Below are 27935 nucleotides of genomic sequence, written 5' to 3'. Positions count from 1 at the left end.
AGGTCCTCCCCCTCATCTTCTGGAGAACATCACCGTTACAAGGTTACCTGCTTTTTCTCTCTAGTGCGTTCTTTCGCAAAAGGTTGAATCAACTTTGGTGAGAAGACCCCTCCCGTCTTCAGTTTTGACCCCGTGTCATCCCGGACTTCAGGTTAAACGCAATCCGATATCTGTCAACTGGATGCTGGGAATATTTCAGATAGTGTATAAAGCAAGGGCACTGGACCCGTTATCTGGGCACTTCATTTGAAAGCGGGAGGATTTATCGTTAATAAATTGGTGTCACAACTGTGATGGTGAAAGTCTCTCTCTCTCTCTCTCTCTCTCTCTCTCTCTCTCTCTCTCTCTCTCTCTCTCTCTCTCTCTCACACACACACAAACTAAAACATCGTACGCGTGAATACTGCGTGAATGGCTTTTATATACAGAATATTAATGTAGATGATTATTCTGCATTACTCGTGCGCAGTTGTGCATATGTACGTGTTTAAGGATAAATCAAAGAAAACAAATTTTCGAAATAAGCCAAGGGAAGGTATCGAATTTTACCGATTGTTCTCAAATAAAACAGTCCATCCATCCATTGCAGGCAACATGCATACGTAAAGGTCATTCTTCGCCAGCCTTCTGCAAGTCACGAACTACGCCCTTTGGCATATAGGGTACGTCTAAAACTTTAAATGTTGAATGTTGGTCTAAGGATCTCTAGGGCAGTGATTTTTCACTCGACATAATCTGGCATGACAGCAAAACATTGCTTTTCATGTTTTTATTTTCATATATCAATTCAGGATGCACAGGAATGACGTTTTATTGTCCTGTCTGTTGATGAGGTGCTAACATTGTGTGGCTGACCTAGACAACCTTTCTCTCTTAACGGCAACATTTTTAATTGGCCGAGTATTGGTCTAGTTTCATTGTGTTGCTGTTGATGTTTAAAAGACCTGAGATCATAATAACGGTATTCAATATTAGTTCCCATTGTCTGGTTTGTTAGTGATATGCCAGTTACTGGTTGTAACGTAGTCTGCCGGAAATGTACAATTTCCGGTGGTCTTAGAAATTGAGTAATTGTTCGGATTGACAGATTTAGCACGTGTTTCTGGCCACGTGCACTTCCCTTCTCTCTCTCTCTCTCTCTCTCTCTTAACTTTTCTGTAAAAAAAAAAATCCAGAATGAGGTCGGAAGAAAAATGCTTATTAATTTTTAACCAGTCAATAATTATGGAAAGCAGGAAAAATCCTTTTGGATATTCAAAGCCAGCCCGTGTACTGTGACTAGCGTTAAGCCTAGTGACGTCACAGGGGCATACTGTAGGGCATAGTGCTGCGGGTTCATCTGTGTAGAGCAGCAGGCAGCAGCTTCCCAGCATCTTGCCATTTGAATCTCCGAAACCTGACCGGGCCTTTTCCACGCCCTCTCACTCTGCCAGACAGTCTCACCCCGTGGGACGCTTTTCTCTTCGGGTAGCATTTCCAGCAGCTTGCCGTGCCCTCATACCCTCCCCACCCCTACCCCTACTCATCTAGTATTCGAGTTCCCAGGTTTTAACTCTGGAAAGAACATACAACATGGTGGTCCTCTGAGAAGAGTATAAAAGTATTTTGTTACTGGAGATTTTGTAATTATTTCAATAGTGGGGGTTAAGTCACAGTTTTGTGGTTCTTTGCAGTTTTCTTGCAAGCCACGGTTTATTAATTATTATTGACTTGTTTATGGTGTTGTGAACAAAGATGGTTCACAACACAATGTCTAATCTGTCTTTGGTATGTTCATTGTATAGGTTTAAATTGACTTTTTTTAAGAAGCTAATGAAGCCATCACGCGTGGCTGGTTCTGTGGTGGTTTTATACTGTGTCAGCATGACTCCAGTTAACTGGCAATTTCTTAAGCTGGTGTTTTAGCCAACGTAGCTGAAATCGGAAGCTAGGGCTTAATCACTGCTTGTCCCATGCTTAGTAAGTTGATATGCAAATTTCATAAAACATAGGCTAAGGCTTATCTAAAACAATCTCCAACGATCTCAGTTTGGATACTGCATTTGTGTTAGAGTGTATTTAGGTATATATGGATGCAGTTTTCTATCTTGAACGAATGAAAATTTTCCAAAATTTGGACACAAAAAATGTTAATTTATTTTTATTTGTTTATTTATTTATTTATTTTTTTTTTTTTTGCATTAAGGTTGTACCTTCTTGTTTTCATAATTTTCACTAGTAGCAGCAAGTAAGCGTTTTTTCATAAGCTTCCCTTGTCGTATCGTATTAGTAGCTCACTTAAGTTAGAAGCTACAGTTAATTTTTCCGGTCGTTTGTGTGGCGCCTGCCTGTCTGTCGTAAACTTTTCAATTCTCTATTTCTCGAGAACCGTTGGATCAATTTCAGCCAAAATTTTTGAAGGCTACATACTAGTACTTGAAATTAAGAATTTTCATTTATGAAGTACCTGTAATTTAGTTTTGAGCTGGAGGTTGAAAAGTTACTAGTGAAACCTTTTACTGTAAACGAACTTGGTTTAAAATGTATCTTGAGTAAGTCAAATGAGGGTCTGAGGGTTAAACTGGGTACTTGATGGTATTAGCCATCATGCAAAAATGTAGGACTAAACGCAGGATCGATTTTGATAAGTCTTAGATTAATTAAAATCACTTGGAATCTTAAATAAAGTGAGTCTCTCTCTCTCTCTCTCTCTCTCTCTCTCTCTCTCTCTCTCTCTCTCTCTCTCTCTCTCTCTCTCTCTCTCTCTCTCTCTCTCTCAGAATTGAGTATCATCCTTGCCGGATAAAATATGTTCCCGTGCATGTTTGCACCTTCATATTTCTCCTCTTATCTGCAGAAGGCAGGCCTTGTTTTAAGACTGCATAAATCCCTTCTAACGTGGGTTTAAGATTGTCGTAATTTGGGTATTAAATTTCTCAGAATCTTTATTACCATAAGGGGTTTATGTTCCGTTCAGTGGATGAATTGAATAACCTCCTCTCCTAAATTTTTATCTCCCTTCAGTATTTATTCTGTGGAGAAGGAGGGTTCGGGGCCGTGCCCCCCCCCCCCAAGTCTTTGGAATTTTTGAAAGGATTCTTTCGGTGACATGAACCGGTAATTGACGTGGGAAAATTTAACCAATGTTATGTTTTACTTGCCTCTCAATATCAAAAGTTTTATAAAGTTGAAGTATGATTTATTGTCAGTACTTTTGACTTATAAGAACAGCAGTAAGATAGTTATGCATATATAACCATACCATTTTCATGGAATCACTATGTATTGTAGCTCAGTTTCTTCAGTATTCCGGACTTGTGACAAGTAAATAAGACCAAATATTTGCAAGCATTTATTTTTAACGCGCTTTATTTATTTTTGGAAAATTCAGATAAGAGCCATGTAGAATGTTCAAGAGTTAAGCACTCTTTACTATTTATGATTATTAAATGTTAGTAAGGGAATGAAAACATGAACTACAAAAAGTTAATTACCTTTTGGGCGTCTGTATTTGCCATTTGTGTGTTCCATAACAATTCTAGTTTACGTAACTCAGCTGCAGATTCGTGAGTGGAAGAAATTTGGGCAATCTGAAAGTAGGTCTCACTGTTTGGTGTGTATTCTTTGCTGTCAGGTCGATTATCATCGCGGTATTTATTTTTGTAGTCTTAAATAAATCGTTTATCTATTTCATAACGGTTTTTGAATAAATTTTTACTTTAAATATTGAGTATCTCAATTTGGATAAAATTTACGTAGTTATTATAAAACAGAACAAAAATGGTGATTCTTAGAGGGAGAGTCAGTCTAGTAAATAACCAAGTCTTGTTTACAGTGCAGTTTAGTATTTTTTCCCGTTTTATGTATATCAAAATTGGTTAATTGAATGAATCAGCAACAGACTTACCACTTGTTATTTCAGCGATTTTTTTTATTCATAAAAATGTCGTTAAAGTAGGCTTTGCAAAGAGAAATTCTCATCAGGCGCAAAATATTAAGTGGTTTTCAGCAGATGCGCGGTTAACGTGTAAGGGTGTAGGGAAGTTTGTCGTTGGACCAGCAGCAGTTCTTACACTGGCGGAACAAGACAGAAATGCCATTAACTTGCCAAGCAAACTTCAGAGTGAAGAGAAAAATATAACGAAGAGTAGTATTTAATATGAATATGTTTGAAATTATAATTCTGCAAACCAGACTATGAAAGTTAAGGTTTAATGGTGTGGGGCATTTTTAAAAGTACCAAGAAAACTGTTCGACGCTTTTGTAGTAACAGTTTAACAACTCTATATTCCAGCAATAGCAACACAAATACGGTTAATGTAGGTGAAGCCGTGCAATTAGTACAAAGCTTTCACACATAGCTTTACAGCTTACTCCACGTGTTGTCAAATATTCGGAATCATGAAATTATTGGGATGACTGTGGTGAATCACGCACCTGCTGAGCTTATCAAAACCCTTTTGAAGGATGTCACCCACTTCATTTGGCTTTGGGAAGAAGGTGAATAAACTTAAAAGAGTTATATAATCCGAATACCGTACAGTACTAAGTGTTGGCAAGTTACGAATTAAGGCAAAAAAAAAACTGACTCTAGAACTAATCCGTTTCTAGAAATAAACAGGAAATTGTAATTATATCAGTTTGAAAATTTCCAATGCACAATTGAAAGGGTCATTCAAGAAATCCTTAAACAGCAGACTAGATGGGGTCTGGCTGATGGACCAAAGGAGGGTTGATGGGAAAAGCTCCCAAAATCAATTTTGTAAGGCTAAAAGGAAAAAAAAGTAAGGTTGCTGACATATTTGAAAGTAATTAGTATACGAAGGGATGGAGACTGAACTGAACGTGAATAAAAAAAAACACACAGTTGATGAGGACGTTAAAGAACACCGTAACTCTTTTTTTTATTGGATCCATGGGCCGCCAGTGAATCACAGTTCAGTATTATAATTAACTTTTAACCTTTTTTTTTTGTAAATGTAATATTTCCGAACCTTCGAGAGTAGTGGCATTCTTCGTAAGCGTCAAGTCAGTTTGTTTTCGTTCTCTTTGGCTTCCTAAAAATAAGGCTGTCGAGACAAAACAGGTACTGTTGAAATGAGGGTGGCAGATGTGTAGGAAGAAGGGGCATATAACCTCAAGGACCCGGGGCACACAACCAAAGCTACCGCACGCGGCACTGTATCCTCTCCTCTCTCCCCTAAAGCCATAATCTAGTACCACGTTCCTTGGTTAACCATCTGCCATTTTTCCCCTACCGTCCGAAAGAACATTGACCGGATTTATACCTATGTTGTTTTGACGCTTGATAGAAGGCTTGCATATTTCTGTAAAGAGAATTCGTATTTTCCTAGATCATCTTTAAACGATGGCACCTTTATCTGCCAGATATTCGTCTACGGCGTCGCGTCAACGCTTGGTGACGTTCCATTGTTGCCATTTTCATGAGCCTTTATTATTTTTTTTTTTTATTTAACGATGCTGAAAGTTGTATTTAATCGTTATTGTTTTACTCAGTCCAGAGTGCAATGCCTCCTGGTACAGGAGAGTGAATGACCACGCTTTGAATGTTAGTATTTTGACTAACTGTCAACCGGTCTACCAAGCACCCTATCGCATGTGATTTTAGAGGAATAAATTGACAGAGAATGTGTAAGATATTTCATCGTTTATCAGTCAGTTTTTCAAGTATTCTTTCAAGTGAACATTGTGATAAAATTAAAGGGGAATTTCATATAGGATGGTATCTTGAAGCAGGGAACCTCCCGTGCGTAATGAGAGCAGAGTGGGTAGCCGTTTCAGGGTAGCTCGTGCGCGCCAGTGGTCTGGCTTAACATCTGTCCCACCCCACCCGAATCCCCCCACTTTCCCTCCTTTCCTTAGTTCTCCTCCCTTCCTTTCATCCCCCCCAAAAATTACCTCTCCTACCTCCCTTCCATATTGCCTGTTTTCCGGTGTAACAGAGCCGTGACCGTGAGTTATGAAGCTTTGCAGTTTTCGCCCTGGTACAGCGAAAAGAATACATTTTATCAGAAACATATTTTTAGATGTATGGGTTAATACACTTATTTCGTCGAGTTCTCCTTTCTTAGCGAATCGTCATCTCGCATGAAATTTTCGTTGCATAGCATAAAATAATGTCCGAAATCCTAATTTGAATTTTCCAGCACGACTGAGTTTGAAAGTAAATGCATATTTGGTTAGGTGTATAGATTACGTCAAACTGCTACAAAGAATGTTGCTTTGAAATTGACGCAAATTATTGTTTTTCTTCACTCTACCGTTTGGTCAACCTCGATCAATTCATTAAACTCCTCAGAACGAAAATATCTTCTGGTTTCACCTGGATACATAATCTGTGTTAAGTATACCGTATTTCCGTAGGGATATCGCCTCGTGTCTTAAACTACAGCTCCTCCTCCTGACCCCCGGAACCTCCTTCGGTAACTGGGAATGTTAGGAGGGTGAATGAGTGGGGGTAGCTGGAGGAGTTTGTTTGGGGAGCAGCTGCTTGCCCCTTCCCCCTTTCCCCATCCCTCCCCCATTCCGACCCTCCCTCGGTCTCTTGTTCTCTTGTGCTGAGTGAGAGAGAGAGACTGCTAGCAAGCGGCGGTCAGTCTCTAGTCACACTCGGTCGCGAGAAGACGTTCCAGCTCGAGCTTTCGAGTCGCATCTCTTGCGCCGATGTGGTGGTCGATCTCCAATTTGTGACTTAATTCCTTTCAGCCTTCGCTAGAGTAGAGTATGCATAACAAGGCGAGGACGAAGTTTGGGATCGTTGTTGTCTGGAAACTACGCAAGTGAAGTTGGTGTTTGATTACAAGGAAAGTAGAAAGACTTTCTCAGTGAAAGTGGTTATTTTGAAAAGAATTTCCTCTTGTTCTGTGGTGGATTGTGATCAGTTTGTCGCATCGTGGATGTAGTACATGTAGTCATCAAATAACCATCTAACCACTGTGATGCCAGCCTTATGTATTGAGGAATACGCCGCAGAACCCACTGTCACTTGCTACACTGCAGGACCAATATTTAAGAAAATGAAGGTCCTTAAGAAATTCAAGCGACGCATGGGTTTAGGTTAGTATTTATCTTATGTTTAATTTGGGTTTGGGCTAGTATTTCTCTTATGTTTAATTTTTTGTTGGTCTGTAGCACTTGTTCATTTTAAGTTTTTTCCCAGGGGAAAAAATATTAAGCATTTAACAATAGACTTTAACAGTTTTGTCTTCAAGCAATGTTTTAATTTTTTCGGCTTTTTAATGGCCAACGGTTGGATAGTGAAGGAAGCAGGGAGGGAGGGAGGGAGGATGTAAGGGGTAGAGAAAGAGATGGATGGGGGTGAATAATTTTGGTGCTGCGGCACGGGCGGGCTGCTTCACATCCGGTAGCCGGGACTTCCGCCGCCCGCCAGATCTTCCGTCGTTCCCCGCCCACCATTACAACATTGCCATCTTAACTGGGGTTCTTGGTTTAGTAGCAAATGAAGGTCGTTATTCCGCAGTTTAGGTTACACGCATACATAGCATCCTATCAAAGAACATTAATTTTGGTAATACAGGAAAGTTTCGCCCAACCCTAGCATTTAGGTTTGGAAATAATTTAATGTAGCTCATTAAAAATGTACAAAATTCTGTTCATATTGTGAGTAACGTAAATTATTTTAACTGTTTCTTTAGGGTGTCATCCAGTCAAAAGCCTTTTGAAGGCTAGATCCAACTAAATGCTTTCATAAAGCCCCAAAAGTAGACCAAACCAAAAAATAAGCGTGAGACAGTTGTTAAATGAGATTTGAATACATACAGTTGTTGATTGCAAGCACTTTAATGATTAAGTAATTTATATACTTTTTGTAATGGTAGCTTTCTTCAAGTCCAAACGGCTCAGTTTTCTCACGCCCCCATAAGTCTGAGAGGTCATCTCACACCCTCACCCACCCACGAACTTACCTCGACGATAATCAGGTCGAAGGAGAAAGGGGTGGGCCTTCCCCTTTCTCTCATACAGTATTCATTCTTTACAAGTGGTCCGTTTAAACATTTGAGTGTAATGTTTTGTTTGTATTAGACATATAAACGTATTGCAAATTCAGTTTTGACATGAGAATTTAAATTTATAAAATACTATATATATATATATATATATATATATATATATATATATATATATATATATATATATATATATATATATATATACACACATATACACACATTTTATATATACACACATATACACACACACACACGTAGTTTATGTACTTAATAGTATATTTCAGGTTGATGTCACCCAGTAAACTTTTCTAAATGCGATTTCTTTATTTCAGCTGGTCGTGGATCTGGATCGACGAACTTGCCGCCCTTGACTTTCCACCCAGTATGTGGAGATAATGTCCGCATCTCTAATGATGGAAAGGTGGCACGGAGAGCAGAGAGTTTCTGTAAGGGCATAGCCTTTTCTGCGAGGCCCATCAAAATAGGAGAGAGGATTTGTCTCAGGCTGCTTGAAGTCTCGACCAACTGGTCTGGTGTCATTCGATTCGGCTTCACATCTCAAGACCCTGCTGGACTAAGAGACGCCCTTCCCAAATATGCTTGCCCAGACCTTACTAATAAACCTGGTTATTGGGCAAAGGCACTTAGTGAACGTTTTGCTGAACAAGGCAGCGTTCTCTTCTACTATGTGGACTCTGCAGGGGACGTTCACTTTGGCATTAATGGAGAAGAAAGGGGTGTGTTTTTTGGTGGTGTGGACACTAGGTCCCAGCTGTGGGGTCTCTTCGATGTTTATGGAAATAGCACAGCTGTGGAGTTCTTGGATCCCCTTGCACAACTCAACAACAGAGTCCGTATTGTCAACGATCTGAGTCCTGGTTCATCGGCTGCTAACTCTCGTGTTTTGCCTCAGTCCCAGACTATCCCTCAGCCGTCTCAACACCAGTCGCAACAACAAGCACAACCTCAGTCATCACAACAGCAACACCAACAGCCTCCTCCACCACCACAGGCACCAAGACCAGATTCTGGGGTAGAGAGATTACAGCCTCAAATGGCCCAGTTGGTCTTAACCCCACGTGCACCTGATGCTTTGCCATTACGCCACTTTGCGCATACAGCCTTCAACCCTCTTCCATTCCACAGAGTCAGAGGACGCAACATTCGAATGAATAATGAACGAACTGTAGCTGCAAGAACAGAGACGGAATATTCCCATGGTTATGTTTTCTCTGCAAGACCTTTGAGACCAGGTGAAAGGCTTGTGGTGCAGGTTTTAAGTACAGAAGCTATGTATGTAGGGGCTTTGGCATTTGGTATGACAGCAGCCAATCCAGCTGGTCTGGAACCCTCTGACCTCCCAGAAGACTGTGACTTGCTGTTGGATCGTCCAGAATATTGGGTTGTGAGTAAAGATGTAGCAGCATCCCCTCAACCTGGAGATGAATTGGCCTTCTCTTTAACTCATCATGGCGAGGTAACCTTTTCTCGCAATGGTGCCACCCCACAGGTGTTCATGCACGTGGATCATACCCTGCAAATGTGGGCCTTCTTTGATGTGTACGGAAACACCAGCAAGATCCGCACCTTGGGAGTCACACATGATGTTCCTCAGATGTCTTACGTACAACAAAATGGTGAGTAGCAGCATTTAATATGTAATACATTACTCTGTTGCTATTGTTGAACTGTTCATAAATACTTTTTAATAAAAAATCTTTCCATTAATGAAATTTGTTTAAAAAAATCATTTTATAGTTTTTAATGTCCCAGAACCAATTTTGTGTAGATTTTACCTTAATATATTTTGTGTATTAAAGCTCATTTATTTTTCTATTATTTTCCAGCCTCTAACTCTCCACCTCGTCGGACAGAGCCTGTTGGGCGGCCTTCCCATCAGTTATCGAGAGCATCCCCTCTTGTTGTCAGCCTTCCACCAAGTCCACCTTCACCGCCCAGTACCCATCCTCACCCAGTCCCGGCACCCCCTCCATTACCACCAACTCCCCGGGATGCCACCCTCAGTGGGCACAGCACTATGTCATCTGTTTACAGTGGTGCCTATATGGAGCCTGTATCAGCCACATCTACTCTTTCTTCCTTGGGTGAACTGCCTCCTGGCCAGACTCTACACGAGTGCACTGTCTGTTACGAGAAGCCTGTCGATTCCGTGTTGTACATGTGTGGCCACATGTGTATGTGTTATGAATGTGCCCTGCAACAGTGGCGTGGCCGTGGTGGTGGACAATGCCCCATCTGCCGGGCTGTGATCAGAGACGTCATTCGAACCTACCGGTCATGACGGGTCCCCCCTGATCCCTCTCCTTCACCGCCGCCTGTTCCTCATCCAAATGTCACCCGCCCACATCAGCCCACGGCATATCCCCCTCCTACGGGCTGCCACGTGGATTCGGCCGACCCGTGATACCTGCTCATACCAAAGTGGTACTTTTTAATTCAAAGGGAACCTGGCGCCGGTCAGGGCCTCATTGTCTAGTCTTGCCCTGCCGCGCATACCCTGGGTATGTGCTGCGCCCTAATTTGTGCATTTTTTCCTTTTTGGTTTGCTTGTATGTGTGTGACACAATGTGAATGTGTTCAGCCTAGGTGGCTAGGGGAGCCATTGGGGCAGAGAAGCTTCACGAAGAGTAAGTGTTGCAACTTTGGCACCCTTCCACCTGTGGTTTTCTAAGTCATTTCATGAAAGCGTTGTACAAAGTGTAGAGGTCCTCTGGAAGGGGCAAAGTTACTACTAGTCTTTCTGTCCCATATACTTTTCCCTTTCATTAAATTATTCCCTTGCATCCTCCTCCTCCTCCTCCTCCTCCTCCTCTGTGTAAATATCAGTGAAAGGGATATACTGTATACATAAGTTATTATAATTATCACCCCCAGAATCCTGCATTCCTTTTCCTTGTCTTTCTGAAACGTGATCTTTTTAATACTCCACAAGGTTATTTATGCTAGAGGTCTAAACTTGACCTCCTTCCTTCACACCCCACTCCACCCCTTCCATCACTTGTTTTTATACTGTCGTTGTAAATAAATAATTTTATATTCCTCGTTTCATCGCCATATTTTCGATGTTGATTCATCATCATGTCCATTGCGTCATCAAGAGTTATAAATTAATAATAAAAAATCAAATGAAGCGGTTGATGCTTATCAATTAACCTTCCTGTCTTGCAGTTTTTTGTTAGTATAACAATCAGGTATACATTGTTAAAGAAATATGGAGTTTTATTAAAATTGGTTGAGGAAACTGTTAACTACGGAACATTGAAATCCTTGTAGAATATGTCGGTAGTTGACCTGGGTGGTGGTAACTAAAATTTGGTAGTTGATGTATGTCGTAGCAGGACTTGAACGCCAAAACCTTGAAATTAGTATTGGTCTGTAATGAAACATTACTTATGCCTAGGTTAAATCTGTGTAAGCATTAATTTACAGCTCATGAGAAATGTTTAGATAATGTAACATTTCTGTAAAAATCATGTGATAATTTTGCCAATGGCATACTAAAACGCTTCGCAGAATTTTAAATTTAATGACATGACAGCCTCAAAGGTAAATGGCAAATCCCTCGACACCTCCAGAGAACTCAGTAGCGAAATTCGAAGATCTAAACGGACCCAAGAACCTCGAGTTATGACGCCCACACTGAAGAGCACAAGGCCTTGCATAATCAGGATGGTGATATGCATTGTAAACAAGATGACTATCAGGAGGAACTGGGAAATAGTTATCGTGTAACCAAGATTATTTTTTTAATGTAAAATCCATCCTCCTGCCTTCATAACTTGATGCTTCGTATTTCAGTTTAATAGTACTCTTGTAAGCAACATGCACAGAGCCTTTCGTAATGTTTAAGTTTTTGTAGATAAACTGACAAAAGACCAACAACATTTAGCTATTCTATCGAAGTTATATGATGGTGATAGAATGTGTGCATACATTATATATCTTCTCATAACGTCATGTGAGTACTCGGATATTTTTGTTTGGGAAGTTTTAGCACGCGCATGAAGTACTGTATTCGTGCACGCTCCCTCTCTCAGGTCTGTTCTAGTTACCAAAGCGTGTGAATTACAAGCTACGAAATTGGTTGTGCGAAACTAAAATGTTTTGCAAGACTGGTGGGTATGGAGACCTGGGAAGATGAATGGAGCCGTTGTTGACATTAATTGAATCGAAGACTTAGTACTGTATAAATAACGTTCAACTAACGAGAGCATTACATAGGACTAAGCAAATTTTCAAAAGTAGTTTTGTGTACTTTTCGTTATATACGATTATTTTAACCTGTTTGTTCTTATTTGGAAGAGTATTTGCATTCAAAGAAAAAACCAGGGAATGATTAAGGATCTGGTAAGAGCACCACTGACATCGGAAGCAGGCGCTTTCTCATTCCTTCACAGAATTTTGTGAATGACAAAGCCCAGCCAGTGCGCTCATTCATCACCATGGACTGGAGGCGGCCCTATTGATTATCGTAGTAGATTTGGTAACATTTATGCAAGTTTTATGCGGGACCAGACTTTTTCAAGGTCTTAAGTACGTACCTACCAGGAACAACGTTTCTCTCATTCTGCCTGCGTCGACGTGCCCAGTTTGTCTGGTGATTACTGAACATTTATAAATATTTGATAGGTAAGTTTAGTTAGGTATGAAGAAACCTTATCGCACGCCCAAATCTCATAGGCGCTGTGAAGGCGACTTTGGTAGTTCATTGTCAGATGTTGGGTAGTTACACTACTGTACTGTTATGGAATTTATTATTAAGGCCAAGTCTTAGTTGTGACAAGATTCTATCCTTGAATTTGCCATTTAAGAGGTTGAAATAAATTTTTTATCTGGGTATTTCTAGGAGGTAAGTATGTAAAAAACGTAACAATGTCATTGCCAGTTTTTTAGCTGTAGTTCAGCGAGGCATGTCCCAGCGCGTGCAAGAATTTAAATGTTCAGTTCTTGTAAGATTCTTTTGCAGTTATCCCTAACGTCGATTAGAGGGCTCTGGAAGCTGTAGATGGATCAAGAATACAGGTAATAAAGCGTTTATATTATTATGCTACGTTTTTAATTTTGTCTTTCCAGAACGGTATATGCCATAAAATTTTGCTCCCTCTCGCTCTCTTTCTCTCATGTCTGTATCAGTGCTGCCGATTGGCGGAGGGCTTATGTAATCGGCGGCAGACTTGCAGCAGTAGAGAGAGACTGTGTATGAAATCTGTATCCCAATTGCACCAGAGCTGGCGAGCGGATTCGAAACCAGAGCTGTCGGGGTAAAGCAGCCAGCTGTAAAATCAGTTTCCAGACCGAACGCGCGCAGTCATGCATGAGGTTGAATGGGAGAACATAGCGTACTGGCGGAAGATTTTCCTTTCCAGCTGAAAGGCTTTTTAAAATGCAGATGGGGAGAAACTGCGGACTTCCAATGATATACGCTATTTTCAGCGGGGGAATGGCAATCTCTCTCTCTCTCTCTCTCTCTCTCTCTCTCTCTCTCTCTCTCTCTCATTAGTTGGGTTGAAAACGACGAATTTCAGCACTTATGGCACTACGAATGCACACAAAATCAGGCTCATGAATTCCTAACCCTCACGGGAGAAGCTCCTAGATTTTGAAACTTCAGTCCCTTTAGTACTAAGAAACTCTGCATTTGTTATTCCAACACTAAAAGTTGGATGTGCGAACAAATAGGTAAAATCATGAGATGTATAATTTCTTAACATATCAGTGAATAAGATGCGGTGGTCGTATTTATTTTAAAAGAAAAATTCACAGTTCGCTGTAGACGAAAAATGGTCGGAGTGAGAAGTGCGCGTTGCTCTCGCGGCATTTTCTTTGTTTCTGTTTGTTTACGTAATCGTTTCAGATGAGATTGCACCCAATCGGAATAGTACTAACGCCGGTAGTGTAAAGATTTAACCTCATTAACAATTCTAAATTTTTTTACAACAGAAAGAGAGGGTTAATAAAAGACGTAAAAAATCATTAATGTAGGCTAAGCAAATTCTTTCCTGTCGTGTTATGACTACGTTATGCTTGCAATTCGTGCTAGCTTATGCAGTCAAGGTAGGTAACCTTGGAGTATTTGTGGGTGTTCTATGTTTGCTGTCTGAACTGAAATTGATTTTGTCGGCTGTGACTGGCAACCTTCATTGCTGTCACTTGCGGTTTTAATTCTTGTACGAATATTACAACGAATGCGGTCTGTACATGGAGAAAATTAACTATTGTTTAACAACTATAGAAAAGTAACTTGTTTTGTACAAGATATGATTGCAACACTTAATTCTGAATCGATTGGAAATAGGTCTTCAGTAAATTCTGCTCTTAAGAACTTCAGTTAAAGAAGTGATTTGACATAAGTCATGCATTTTAAATGTGTTTTCGGTGTTTTCGACGCTAAAAATAACAGATCTTTCTTGAATTACAGTGGTCGGTGTGCCCCTCAGAAGACGTTTAGCTTTACTTACAGTAGCAAGTTACGTTCATAGGAATCTAGATTTGAATATACAGTTAATCAGTTGGTAGGCATTAGGAGCGAAGATGCTACCTGGTAGAATTTTAAGAAACCATGAGAGCACCCGTTCACCGTGAGTGGTGGCTTAATTACCAGAGACGAAAGCAGTAACGCAGAATACGTCCATGGGTAGCTAATGCCTGTCTCCTACGTCTAATGTTATGTACATCTGACAAACAAAATTAGTGCCTGGTATCGGATATGTTTTTAACAATAGTAAGTTTCGTTTAACGAAGCGAAAGAAGACGCAGTAATTTAAAATAGTCTAACCCAATCACAATTAGCAGTGTGATAGAATATTTCTTTCTGTATCTTAAGCCTAAATTATCAGAGGCACGTCATTAAACCCTTTGTTATAGTTTTTAGACTTTCCGATAACTGACCATGATATATGATTTTAAAAATCAAATATTTTGGACTTAACAGTAGTTCACAGGTGTAATCTGTATTGAACTTAAAAAAATGAATATTTTAAGTTACATATTATATCGCAAAGAATTAAGTGGTAGATCAAGCTGTCAGCAATAAGGCATACCAGATAGAGTGTTGAATAGATAACTGGACAGTACCGTCTAGTGGACTTCAGACTATGTAACTGCAGGTAACTACTGCCGGAAAAGTGAATTCGATAACGAAGGACAGTATACCTGTCATTCGTTAACCAAACTTCCCAAGCTGAAGTTCATCGCTGACCGCTTGTTCACCTTTTGTTTCCACAGATATTCATTTGTGTGTGCAATTCATCTGCGTTTTAACGTATATCACATGTAGTGATTTAGTGCACATCTGCCCTTGTGGATTTCCTGCTTAGTCTGCATCTTGATTATGGCGGCGAAGACTTTTTCATCATCAGAAATTCATGAGGTAAGTGGCTTTGCAGTTAGTATTGATACTGCGTTGTATTAGTATTTGTCAATTAGCGAATTGCTTAAGGACTTACAGGAGGAGTTATAATGAACACCAACCTTGGAAACAATTGTGCCATGCTGAGTCTTATATTATTAGTCGTGTGACGAAGCCTCCACTTGTTAATATTTGCAGAGGTTTGTATCCTTGTGAGAAGAATGACGGTGAATTGTTTTATAGGAAACTTGTGTTGAATTTCCTTTTATATACTGGTGCTTTAGTCTTTAGAATTATATATCTTAGAAAGTAAGACTAAATAGTATATTACCTCAAGATTAAGGTCGTGTCGTACATCAAGTAACAGAATCTTGACCATGGGAAGAGTTGGTTTTGAAATGTGTGGTGGCCTTTGTTTCAATGATTTATCAGTAAGACTGCATTATCTAATTGTTATAAGAGAACTCGGTTGTTTAAATGTTAAGTGTGTGGCCACTCCTTATGAACTGAGCATTGGAAAGTAATTTGTGAGCGCTGCATTTAAGACCTTAGGCTTAGACTAAAGGTAAACTGTATTAATACATATAAGGCAGACTTAATGTAGCCTTATAAGTAATAGTGTTAAAGAAATCTTAATTTTCATAGCTCTAGTGCAGGCACAAATACCTTTTTCGATAGACTGTGTAGGCTTAGGGAGAAACTGGCTCCGCCGCTTGTATATGATCTCTCTCTCTCTCTCTCTCTCTCTCTCTCTCTCTCTCTCTCTCTCTCTCACCAGAAATTGTAATTGTCTTCACATTTAATATATAATCAACAAAGTTTCGGCCTTCAGCCTCTCAGTCAAGTATTTCAAACATTCAAAAAGTCGTCATACGTGATATCCTATTTGCATTTCAAAATATGTTTGATCTCCGGCACTGTAGCAAATTCTGACACCGTATGAAATATAAACGAAAGTAGCCAGGTCAATTTCTCTCGCAAGTTTTAGAATGTTAACCGTCAGCATTTTGTTGTCCGTGCTCATAAATTACCGTTCAAAACAGTTAGGTTAAGAGGGGAAAAATACGAATTTTAACAGGAAAAAATGCAAGTAGTTATACAAAGCGTATACAAAGTCACTCTCTCAGTTAAGTGTAAATAAAGGACTCGTAAATGCATTTGAAATTTCACTTAATTAGGAAGTATCAATGATGTTTTCAAAAGTTGATTCGAGGAATATATCCTCCAATGAAGCCAAAGGAGTTTTAGAAAGATTGAATAAAAAAAAAACAGCTAGACAAATTGAGCGAGTCTGGAGGTTTGATGTGAGTGACCCAAATTCTCATGGCGGACATTAAAACCGCGAAAGATTATTTAAGGTTGTCATGATCCCTAGATCAGCGTTGTTAACCAGTGAGTAAGAAATTGGCCCATATAAAACCACCTATAAAGAATGAAGGTGGCGAAGAACTTTAAAATCATATTGAACAATATCTAAATTGTGGTTTCAGCAAAAGATATTGGAATGGCGGAGAGCACAACTCGTGGAAAACCTTTAAAGAAAACTTATTTTCACGAAATCGGTCACCTTTTATTAGACACCCTCTCCCATGTTAAGTGTTATGCTCAGTGGTATATTACCACGCGAAACATGCAATGATTGTGCAATATCAGTAGTATTCGAGACCCAAGTGTTACGTGGGATATATTATTTATATATTATTGCATGAACTTGAATTGTATTCTAGACCCAAGTGTTACGTGGGATATTACTGATAATTATTACATGATCTTGAATGGATATGCGTTAAAGATACTGGAATGGTTTTGAGAGCTACCCCACCAATTCCTTTAAGTAAAAGTCCAGAATTGAAAATCTACCTCAAAAGCTTTGCCAAAAGGCATCTACACGAGAGAATACTAGGACCAGTATAGTTTGTTATCGTAGACAGTTTTGAATGACACTTGAAGGAATTATCGAAGTGGGAAGGCACTAGAGGACACGGAAGTTGGGAGGAAAGGAATAAGATTGGAAGTAAATGGACAGAATGCATATTAATATGGTCAAAAAGAAACCTGTTTAATAGTAAAATTTTGAATACAAGTAAAATTTTGAATACAAAGTATTAGTAGTGACAGTGACGAACTTAAAAAGATTACCTTCATAAACAAGCGCTCAAATATGAATGTTAGAATGATTTTGGGTAAACGCAAGACTAGACTGCTGTAAAGATTCCTTAAGTCGATTGAATTATTTGCTTAGCTTGATTGACAAGGCAGCCAGATTCATAAAGAATAAATCGTTAAGAAATAGGATCGTCCACACCCTTACTGAGCTTCACTGGCCACTTTTTAAACCAGGGCTAGAATATAAAGTAGTTCAACGTATGCTGCAATCAAGAATGTTCCGTAGAAGTCTGTAAAATGTCAAGAGTTAGACTTAGGAGCATGAGCAAGTACAGCCCCAACAGACATTTTAGGAAAAAGTGGAATTATTGGAGGTTCTGAACTGTAACTTAAAATAAGTAGGGCTCGCCGGACGGAACAGTTGATAGCCGAAAGGAAGACTTCCAAAAAAAAAAAAAATAAGAATGGAGAAATTTAATACCTTTTTGTCAGTGAAGACTTATTTTCTGGATTTTGTGATATTGTGATTTTGACAATGTATGCAAGATATGCTGTCTGTATGACTCTCCGTGTGAATGTAGTATTGTGTATAGAACAAATGGAATTGTTAGGTCCCACCGAACGCCTTCAGTTGAGTGAAACTGGAAAAACAGCTTACTGTAAATAAGGATGTACGAGAAAGTTGACATGATTCGTAAGTGGATCAAAATTACACTTGATTTAGTTCCTAAAATGAAGTGTATTGGTTTTTCCATGGGGGGATGGTGGGTGGAGAGATGGGCACTACATTAAAAGCTATTTTCCTGAATTAGGTAGGGTTATAAAATATACACTTGCCAACTTTCACCTTTATCCGATGTTTTGATAAAAAGGTGTTGCCGAAAAACAAGTGTTTCATCGACCCTGAATCCCTTAGTAGTTCAGAATCATTACTGAAATTAGGCTCTGACCCTGTTCTTGGGAAAAGTGAATATAGCTTTATGGTAAGCCGATGCTCTGTATTCATGGAGCCATGGCCTAAGCCTAATAAGGTTAGAAGGAAGTTTGAGTAGACGGTACCAGCATCATTTATCCAGCAAGCTGAACCAGGAATTAAGATGCTAACATGTGTAGAATTGCAAAGAGGAAATTGCATTAACAAAGAAATAAGCCGTGATTGGATATGTGGTCGCAACGGACTCAAAACAATATACACTGTACATTGTATCGAAATAATTAGGTCTAAAGCCAATAATTTACTATTATCGATAATTTACGAAGTTTTAATTTAAATCTTTATTGTTAAATAGCTGGAGGAAATTTAAATGAATTGAAATAATGTGATCTCTGTGGGTATTCGTTACAAACAAAATTCAGAAGGCGTTCAAGACTTTATGCCAGGAATTAGTTTAGAAAGGTTTGTATTAGTGACTGGCTAAGGCAGGATTTATAAAATGTTGATACTAATGAAGCTAGCAAGAAATTTTAAATTACATTTAACTTGGAAATATTTACTGCTTTGAAATTGTACCCAAAAAAATTTTTGTGGTTCGCCTAAATACTGTAGATATTGAATTGAATTGAGTATAGAAATTAGGCCAAAGGCCAAGCACTGGGACCTACGAGGGCATTCAGCGCTGAAACTGAAATTGACAGTACAAGGTTTGAGAGGTGTAACAGGAGGATGAGTTAAAGTATATTTTAGTTTAACCAGACCACTGAGCTGATTAACAGCTCTCCTAGGGTTGGCCCGAAGGATTAGGTTTATTTTACGTGCCTAAGAACCAACTGGTTACCTAGCAACGTGACCTACAGCTTTATTGTGGAATACGAACCACATTATGACGAGAAATTAATTTCTATCGCCAGAAATAAATTCCTCTAATTCTTCACTGGCCGGTCGGAGAATCGAACGCTGGGCCAACAGCGTGCTGGCCGAGAGCTCTACCCACCCTTCCAATGTAACAGGAGGAAATCTTCGCAGTTGCACCATGAATCAGTTGTTAGGAGAGGGTGGAAAGTAAGATGGAAGGAAGAGAATATGAAAGGAGGTATAGTAAAAGGAACGAAAGGAGTTGCAGCTAGGGACCGAAGGCACGCTGCAAAGAGTCTTAAGTAATGCCCACAGTGCACCACATGATGTGCACTGAAGGGACTGCTACCCTAAGGGGGCCTAAATAGATAAAAACACGTAAATATTTAAATAAGAGTTTTTTATTTCCTGGGGCGATCTACAACTTCGTAATGAAATTAATATTTAAGGTCTTTTGATTTAAAAGCTAACACAAATACCATCTTACTTCATTCAAATAAAAAAAAAGATAGCCATGCGAAGATATTAGTTAAGAGTCAGGGCCGGATTAAGACCCTCAGAGGCCCTAAGCACTTAAAAAATTGGGTGCCCATTATACTGTATATGTAATTCAAAATATAAACAATAATAAACCATAAAAATTTTAATTTATCGAAATTAAATAAAACTGACAGCAAGATGGAAAAATGTTTATTTTTGAATACTTCCACTTTATATTGAAAAGTTTTCTCTACTCAAAGTCTTGTATCAGATCCTCAAACTAATCTTATGTAACACATCTGCTTCTATTCTTAATAGAGATAAGGCATCCAGCCTGCCTTATTGCACAGTTGTTCTGATGGGATTTTAAATGTACTTCAACTGAGAAAATGAACGCTCAGCTGAGCAATTTGTGACCATTAATGTTAAAAATATACGAAAGTCAATGTCTACATCTGGAAAGGCACACTCAGTATTGTCTTCTACAATTATTTCATCAAGCTCAGCATGACTGAATCTTCGTTTTTTACATTTTTTGTTGCTCTGAACTTACGGCGCACATGTGACTGAAACTGCTGAAGCTCAGCCAAGAAATTAGTGTTGAAGTCCCCTGGGTAAGCATCAAGCAGCATTTGACAGCACTGAGAAAAACTTTCATCTGTTACTAGATGATGAAGTGACATTGTGGCACAACACTTAGAAAAGAAAATCTCTATTTCTCTGTATATCTCTCCTCTTCCTTTCATCTCAGCTTCAAGTTTGTCAACAATTGTGTAAAAGGTGGTGATAACGAAATTTATCTCTGGCATTCAGATGTACTAGTGGTGCACCTCCGTCATTGGGTTCTGATACGTTTGCGAGTTGTAGCTGCCTTGTAATCAATATCTGGTAGCATTTCCTGTGCAGCTGCTTCATATCTTTCAAATTCATCTCGTGAAGTGCACAGTTGGTCAGCTCATGATACATGCAGATCTACACATGTTTTCAAGTTCACATCCTCATTTTGTAGAACTTGGCTTACTCTGTGAAAATTCCAAAAATTCGACATAAAACCATCTTGACTGCAATATTATTTGCTTCTCCTCTAGCGTCTCCCTTTTGTGACTGGTCTTCGGCTATATTTTCTAAAATTTTAAGGAAAAATTTTAAGGAAAAACTTCAAAATTGCTGCTGTTACCACAGAATGTACCTCCCATCTGATATCAGAGAGGGATTTTAAGATACTTTCATTTCCAATACAACCTTAAGAACTTTCCACCGGGTTGCTTGAGGCTAAAAAAAAAAGTATAGAGGAATGGCACTGTTGAGAAGAAATTGACTGCCTCTTGACAGCAGTCAACAGCACTTCAGCCTACCAGATTTAGTGAATGAGCTGCACAGGGCACATATATAGCAAACTTGTTTCTAAAATTTTTGGTGCATCCCCCTATATTATAACGTCCAGATATGTTACCAGCGTTGTCATAAGACTGAGCCCTACATTTTGACAAACTTATCCTACAAGCTTCACGTAAGTAATGCAACAGCTGATTTGCCATTTCCTCACCGGTATGGCTTTTCATTTCTTGAAAGGTTGAAAAGCGTTCAATAGCCTGTCCACCTTTTAAGTACTTAAGTACAACTCTTAACTGATCGATATGTGATGGATCTGGTGTTGAATCATCTGACAAACTAAAACAGCCAGAAGATTTTTACTTCGACGACATTGAGCTCATGGATCTTTTGTGCTATTAGTTGCGTGAGTTCTTCACAGGTGGTTTTTGCCAGAATTTCCATTTTTCGAAATGTGGCCTGCTAAAAATGCATTAGATTGGCTTGTGTTGTATTCCCAAGATTAATGTATATTATTAACCTCTATCATTACTATTATTATTATTTTTACTTCTGCCAAGGAGGTTATGTTTTTGTCGAAGTATTTTTTTTCCACTGATGTTGTACAGATTGTAGTGTATACAAATTTCACAGATTGCATACAGTTGCCTTGCTTTCTTTTATGTGGGGTGGGTGAATTTTTTTCTTTAGATTTCATGATCCTTGGTGGAAGTCTGCACTCCGCTCAATTATTGTTTATATCTGTATGTAATTTTTTCATTTGAGGGGGAGGGGCGCCTTTTTGCGGATCCTGGTTCAGCTGTACCATTTGCAGTATTGCACCATATGGACCATGGTAAATTCGTGCTTTGGAATATTTCTACTGTGCCCCCTTCCCTGGATACCCTAAGAACGTGCTTATTTTGCTGAATGGTTAATCCACCCCTGGTTAGAGGATTGAACTTACTTGGCTCAGAGAACGGCTACTTTTGTTCGAATTGCTGAGGTTAGAATATCTCTAGGTAGTCCTTCATTGATTGTTTCTGGAGCCGTTGATGAAGAATGCTGTCCCGCTGTAGGTAAGAACCTTTAAAAAAACACACTCAGAAAAATGAGGATGGCGAATAGTATTGGAGAACAAAAATGCAAAGTTCAAACTCGAAATGACGAAAGGTATTCTATGACTCAGGTTTAATGGTTCTCTAGAACAGCTTTTGGTTACCTTTTTGAAAAGTTATTTCATGCCCATAGGTAACAATTGGCTCTTAAGTTAAACAGGAATTAGTCTTAAGAGGATGGAGGGAGAATAGATACTGCTAGACCTACAAAGGTAAGAAACTGGCTAGCAGGAGACGTAGTGTTCGCGCCAGTAGTAGTGTTCACGCCAGCAGGTAATGGTTTGCAATCAGTCCGTCTATAGATTTCAAGCTGAAAGGGTTATCGACTTTTCTTAGTGAGCTGAATTTTCACGTTAATAATAGTAAAAAAAAAAAATTATTTTTTATTCTTCTTCCCTTTCAGTGTTATTCTTGAGATGTAAATTTTGGGATAGTTTCTACAGTTAACAGCGTTTACATGACTGATAAATATAGGCGTTTGTTTTAAATTTAAATTGTTCTAATAATCTAGACATAAGATTCACAGAGTAGCTTTTATTATAATGTTATTCAGTAATAATAATGAAGGGATATAGCTTTGTTTCGTTAAAATTTCGTATATAGAATTAATTAATAATGGATGCCTTTGGTTTTGGGTACTGAATTTAATTATTTTTGTATCTTGTGACTTATTAGTCACGTACTGAAAAGATTCAGACTATGCTGAAGTGAATGTTGAAATTTCATTGTTATGGATACACTTTTAAGTTATTGTTTTCCTTTAAGTTTTTAAAATATCCTAATCCAGTTTTTCTTTTTCAGGAAAACGTTGAGTGGTCACAACTTTTAGCTGAAGTCGTCAAGATATAGAAAACACACACACACACACACACACACACACACACACACACACACACACACATATATAGTTATATTTTTGGTGTAGATTCAGCCAAAAGACTACGTTGTTGTTCAAGTGGAATTTGTATTCGTGTGGTGGTGATGAACCAGTTCCGCTTCTGTCTTTCAGCTGACAATGAATCAAGATTAGATTTCCCTATCAGTGATATGGTTAAAGTGCCATCAGCGTATACTTGTTAAAACGGGAGATAAAACAAGCTTCTAAGTGTAAAGATGAACATAGTTTTGCCTCTATTGTTGATATATTTTACGAACATTGCATGCCAAGGATTTTGAGTTTTAATTTTTTCCCCGGCATTCTATTTGGTGTTTCCATATTTTATTCCATTCAAGAGCACTAAGTTTTTGGAGATTTTTTTTTTTCACTACGGCATTGAGGTTCTTAAGCTTATTAACCATCGTACACTTAATGGCATAATTAGTGATGCGTTTGTCCCAAGATGGATGTTAACGATTTCTTATTTCCAGATAAATAAATGTTGCTGAGCGAAAATCCTTCGTCTGGTGTAATTATGAAGAGATTTTAAGTTAAACGTGATCATTTGCTTTCTGGCCCACTGTGAGATGGACAAGCTACTCCATGTTTGTGGTAAGTGGAATGTTAAATCGATTATATGTCTTAGATAAAACAGAGACTTTCCCTGTAGTTTATTATTATTATTATTATTATTATTATTATTATTATTATTATTATTATTATTATTATTATTAGAAAGTAAAGGGTGTAAGCGAAGAATTCTTCTGGTCATGGCCAGGGGCTTTATGGTTCACAAAATGTGTAAGAAGTGAAAGGCTTACCCTACAGACTATTATAGTTGTAAGTATAATGCGGGAAGTAGAAGCTAAGGGTTATGTGCTCCTTTGAAAATTGTGTAGTTCAGTTACAAATTGCTACATACTAAGTGATCAAGTTTAGGGAGACAACAAAGGTGACTGCTCTTTTAGTTTCTCAAATAAGAATGACAAGTTTGCATTTGTGTTAACAGTATGACGTAATTAATTGTACATAGTAATGATGGACGTAGGTAAGGATATTGTTACAGTAACATATGCATTCATTCGCTTTTGTTAAGACTTATGACCAAGGACACATTGGATAGAATATACTTGGAATCCATCATGAAAAAAAAAGTTCAAGAACTTCGGCATAATTTGCTGATAGCCACAAGTTGTTGTAGCACCTTGTATAAATTTACTTAATTTACTTTTTCGTTTTGAGTTTTGGCTACAACGCCAGAAAGTCCTGTGGTTAGACCACCACTGACACTGAACATTCTTTTGGTCAACAATTATCCTTTTTTTTAATTATCATCTTGAGTTATAACTGTCGTAAAATCCAGAATTCCAATGCTTAACGAGTACTGAATTTTCTTATTGTACTGTACCTATGAATCATTGACAAGGATACTTAATTAGGCCTAACATTTTCCATCAGTAACTTGTGAGCATAGTTTTTCAAAAAAGTAAAGTAACTAATTTTATTTTACATTAAAAATGTGAATATCAATATAAATTTTATTGGAAAATTGTTATAATATTGGTGTTAACATATTGTAATTTTAATACCCTCCTTACAGGAACTTGATTATTCGTGAATTTTCGGGTAACGGATAGTCCCAAATGAATCATAGCTTCTGTATGAGCGAACTCAACCTTCAAGATAATCGAATCAACCATGGTAATTTTGAGGGCCATCATGGGTAAAACTGCTATGTTGATTTCGACGTTCGGTGTCTGGTGGGTGACCTGAAGAAAGATACCACGTCCAGCTATTAAATAACCCAGAAAACACTAAAGGAAATTAAAGTTAGACGGACAGTAGCCTTTACTTTATTTCTCGAAAGTTATAGTCAAGTTTATTGGAACTATTGAAAGGTTAGTAAAAAATATGCCACTGTTCTTGTGGAGCAGAGACCAACTGTATTTTGCATTGTGATAAACCCACCAATCTTCGTGTTTTGTCCCATAAATGTTGATGTCACTAATGCAAAAGTGCCTTTCAAAAGTAATGATGGCTGCAAAGTCTAGCAGCTAGTAAGCCAAGTTTTGCAGGAAATTGTAGTTACAAATTATTGCAATTACTGTAATACCAAATTACTGTAATGAGAAAGAGATGGAGAACTTGCTCTAGTCTATGGATTTTTGTTCAACCATTTTGTTTTCCCATTTTTCTGCTTGATTCTAAGTTTTTTCCTCTACATCTTGTACAGGGTTATCTTGTATTTTTCTACAGGGAAATGTCATTGTTAATGACTTCACATACTGAGCTTTGAAAAATTACCACATGGTTTCAACATTTTTTATTCTTGGTTATTATAGTGTCAGTGTCCAGATCCAAACGGCTTCCGTAACAACTATGGGACAATCTTTCTGGGTGTGCAAGGAATTCCGTAGATGAGCGGTTTCAAGGTTGTAATGTTACCAGAGTACCATATACTATCAGTATTTAATTATTATTTTTTACCTAATGTTGTTTTTGACCTTAGGGAATTCTGTTCTGTGGAAAGTTGCTATGGAAGTTATTTGAGGTCTTACGATTTCATTTCCCAAATTACCCATGACTTTTAGACTACAGCAAAATGTTGTAAAAGATGAATTTTATATCCAGCTTCCTTCTATGATGAATACCATTGGGCAAAGAAACTTTAAGCTGGCCACAGGTTCTTATTCAGCCTACTTAGAATACTGTACTGGGGAGTTGACTCCTTAGAAGCTGCTTCATAGCATATAGATTTAGCTTTGTTTGGAAGTGTATTCATCACATTTAGTGAAAAACTTTAGTTTCTTAGCTACATGCGTTCTTTTTCTTCAAAACCATGCTGCCTCTGATTTGAAGTGTTTTCTAAATCAGCTGCACAACTGGTGAAATACAAACTAGTCAAGGCTTGTGATATGAGTTACCATATTTAACTAAGTGGTTTGCGCTTGCAAAATCAGCACAAACGGGTAATGATCAAGACAACTGGCACTAGGGCTATAAACACGTCTGGGCATCAACAAGATAGGTGGAAACTCGTGCAGATTATGTCCTCAATCACCACAGTATACACAGCATATCGATTTAAAGAAGTTTTGTATTCAGATAAAGCTTTGACAAGTTGCATTTAACTTAAGAAGTTAATAGTTGTAATGGCATGTTACAAAGCAGCTGCTCAGGGAAGACATTGAAACATTTTTTGTCTCAAACATTCCAGTATCTAGTACACCTCAGAATTTCTGTAAGTACTGCTGATACAAAGGAACTTGATCTCTTTGGTGTTACACAAAAGTTGGCCTAAGCACTTCTCTTGAGAAGAATAGCTTCATTCTTTTGGAAGGGGTTTTGTTTGACAACTTGAGTTTAGATTGACTCTTGACTATAAATGTTCTTGCTTGAAATAATGTGCTAGGACACTCTTTATCATCAAGTTTTAAGATAAATGTCCTTGTTCAAAATATTTCAAAATTTTCTGACAGGAGCCAGTATGGTAAAATTAATTTTTTTAGTAGCAGTTTTCTTAAACCATGTTTCAGCAGTTCACTAGCAATTCAGAGAAGACTTGGCCTTCATTGTGAAAAAGTTTGTTGTAAAATGAGTTATTCTGCAGCATTTATCCAGATGTTTGCAGTATTTTTAATTTGCTGCTCTTGAAAAAAAATATGGTCAAGGTATATCTTCATTAAATTTATACTCTTTATAAGGCTTTTCCAAGCCAACTTTTCTTACTGCTCTATAAAATTTAGGTTATGGTAATTGGTTTTAAGTTTGCACTTTGGTCTATGGATTAATGTTTTAATCCTTATGAGTAGGTGGTGTTCGCTCTACAACTTTTATGCCTGCTTTTAATGAAGTTTAAATTCTTTTGTTGTATGGTGTGCAATGTAAGTGTTTGTCTTGGATGTTTTCCATGTCAGTCAATTTTGTTTTTGCTCTCTTGACAGAATGTTTATAATTTATAAATTTCCCACTGAACAAATATTTGAAGGCAATTCCTATTAAGGTGGTACTTTTATTATTCTAAAGCTAATTAAATTTAGTTAAATCTACTCTACCACTCTGTGCTGTTTCATGTTTAGTTTTTCTAATATTTTCAAATGTAATTTTATGTGGATATTAAATTACAGGAGTTGGAGGTTTTTACAAATTTATTAGGTTTTTCTACTCAGTTTGCTAGCCTAGTGAAACTCTATAATGTGGTCTCTTAGCCTATTTCGTTGAACCTGATTTTAAAACAAGTTAGATATTACTAATAAAATGTGTATATTTTTTTTACGATATTTTACAAGATATGCATTTTCTCGCATAAATGTTGTCATGTGTAAGGTCTAGAACTTGTTTTATTTTATTTAAAATATTTTATTAAAAATATTTACAATAGTTACATTCACAAATATTAAATGTTTAATGGTTTCATATTTAAAAGTTTCACTTTTAAACTATCTATGAACTGAATCTCCACAGGACTAGCCAAGGAGGACTACCAAGCTGGAATATCTGGAAGATCGTCAGATGAAAACCTACCCCTACAATGGCAGTGCCAGCACCAACAGTATCAGGGTTACTGCAGAGCTGAATTGTGATGTAGAGTACACATCAAGCTTGTAGACTACCACTGTTAAATACTAGTGCTGTCAAGCTTAGCACAGATTAGCACTAACACAATGCCTGCAGACGTGATGAAACTTAACAAACTCTGTAAAAGTGCACCAGCACTGAAGATTGAAGATTGCCTACTCTTTGTGATAACTAGGCAACTACAGAATATGACAACTCCAGTTTCAGCAAGCTGAACCAAAATTTTAAGTATTATCAATAAACATTTTAAAACACTGCCAGATGAGTGCAATATCCTATGTAAAAATCACTCAATTCCCTTTTCAGCAACATCTTACTTACAGAAAGCAACTAG

General features: G+C 38.0%; 1 protein-coding gene and 2 long non-coding RNA genes across 13 annotated transcripts in view; 2 read left to right on the top strand and 1 right to left on the bottom strand.

Annotated features, from left to right (window-relative positions):
- The window catches only part of neur (E3 ubiquitin-protein ligase neur), a 293962-nt gene extending 282836 nt beyond the window's left edge, over positions 1 to 11126 (top strand). For 4 of the 5 annotated variants that reach the window (XM_067096672.1, XM_067096670.1, XM_067096671.1 and 1 more), the window contains 2 exons: positions 8303 to 9607; positions 9818 to 11126. In XM_067096672.1, coding sequence (XP_066952773.1) covers positions 8303 to 9607; positions 9818 to 10272 — 1760 coding nt within the window. In that variant the 3' untranslated portion in view covers positions 10273 to 11126. Of the gene's footprint in view, positions 1 to 5941; positions 7057 to 8302; positions 9608 to 9817 lie in introns of those variants that run through there. The other variant, XM_067096669.1, reaches the window with a different exon arrangement.
- Positions 11127 to 15137: 4011 nt separating this feature from the next.
- On the top strand, positions 15138 to 27857 carry LOC136834288 (uncharacterized). 2 transcript variants are annotated; one of them, XR_010851729.1, is made up of 4 exons: positions 15138 to 15225; positions 23515 to 23635; positions 24624 to 24921; positions 27488 to 27857. It is a non-coding gene; the product is annotated as an uncharacterized lncRNA (long non-coding RNA). The 2 variants fall into 2 exon arrangements; XR_010851728.1 differs by lacking the exon at positions 15138 to 15225 and adding an exon at positions 23062 to 23253.
- The window catches only part of LOC136834287 (uncharacterized), a 634610-nt gene continuing 633831 nt past the window's right edge, over positions 27157 to 27935 (bottom strand). For all 6 annotated transcript variants that reach the window (XR_010851725.1, XR_010851722.1, XR_010851726.1 and 3 more), the window contains one exon: positions 27157 to 27931. This is a non-coding gene — a long non-coding RNA (uncharacterized lncRNA). The remainder of the gene's footprint in view (positions 27932 to 27935) is intronic.

This window comes from Macrobrachium rosenbergii, chromosome 53 (assembly GCF_040412425.1).
Source record: "Macrobrachium rosenbergii isolate ZJJX-2024 chromosome 53, ASM4041242v1, whole genome shotgun sequence".
NCBI lineage: Eukaryota > Metazoa > Arthropoda > Malacostraca > Decapoda > Palaemonidae > Macrobrachium > Macrobrachium rosenbergii.
This window is presented reverse-complemented; position numbering and strand designations above follow the sequence as displayed.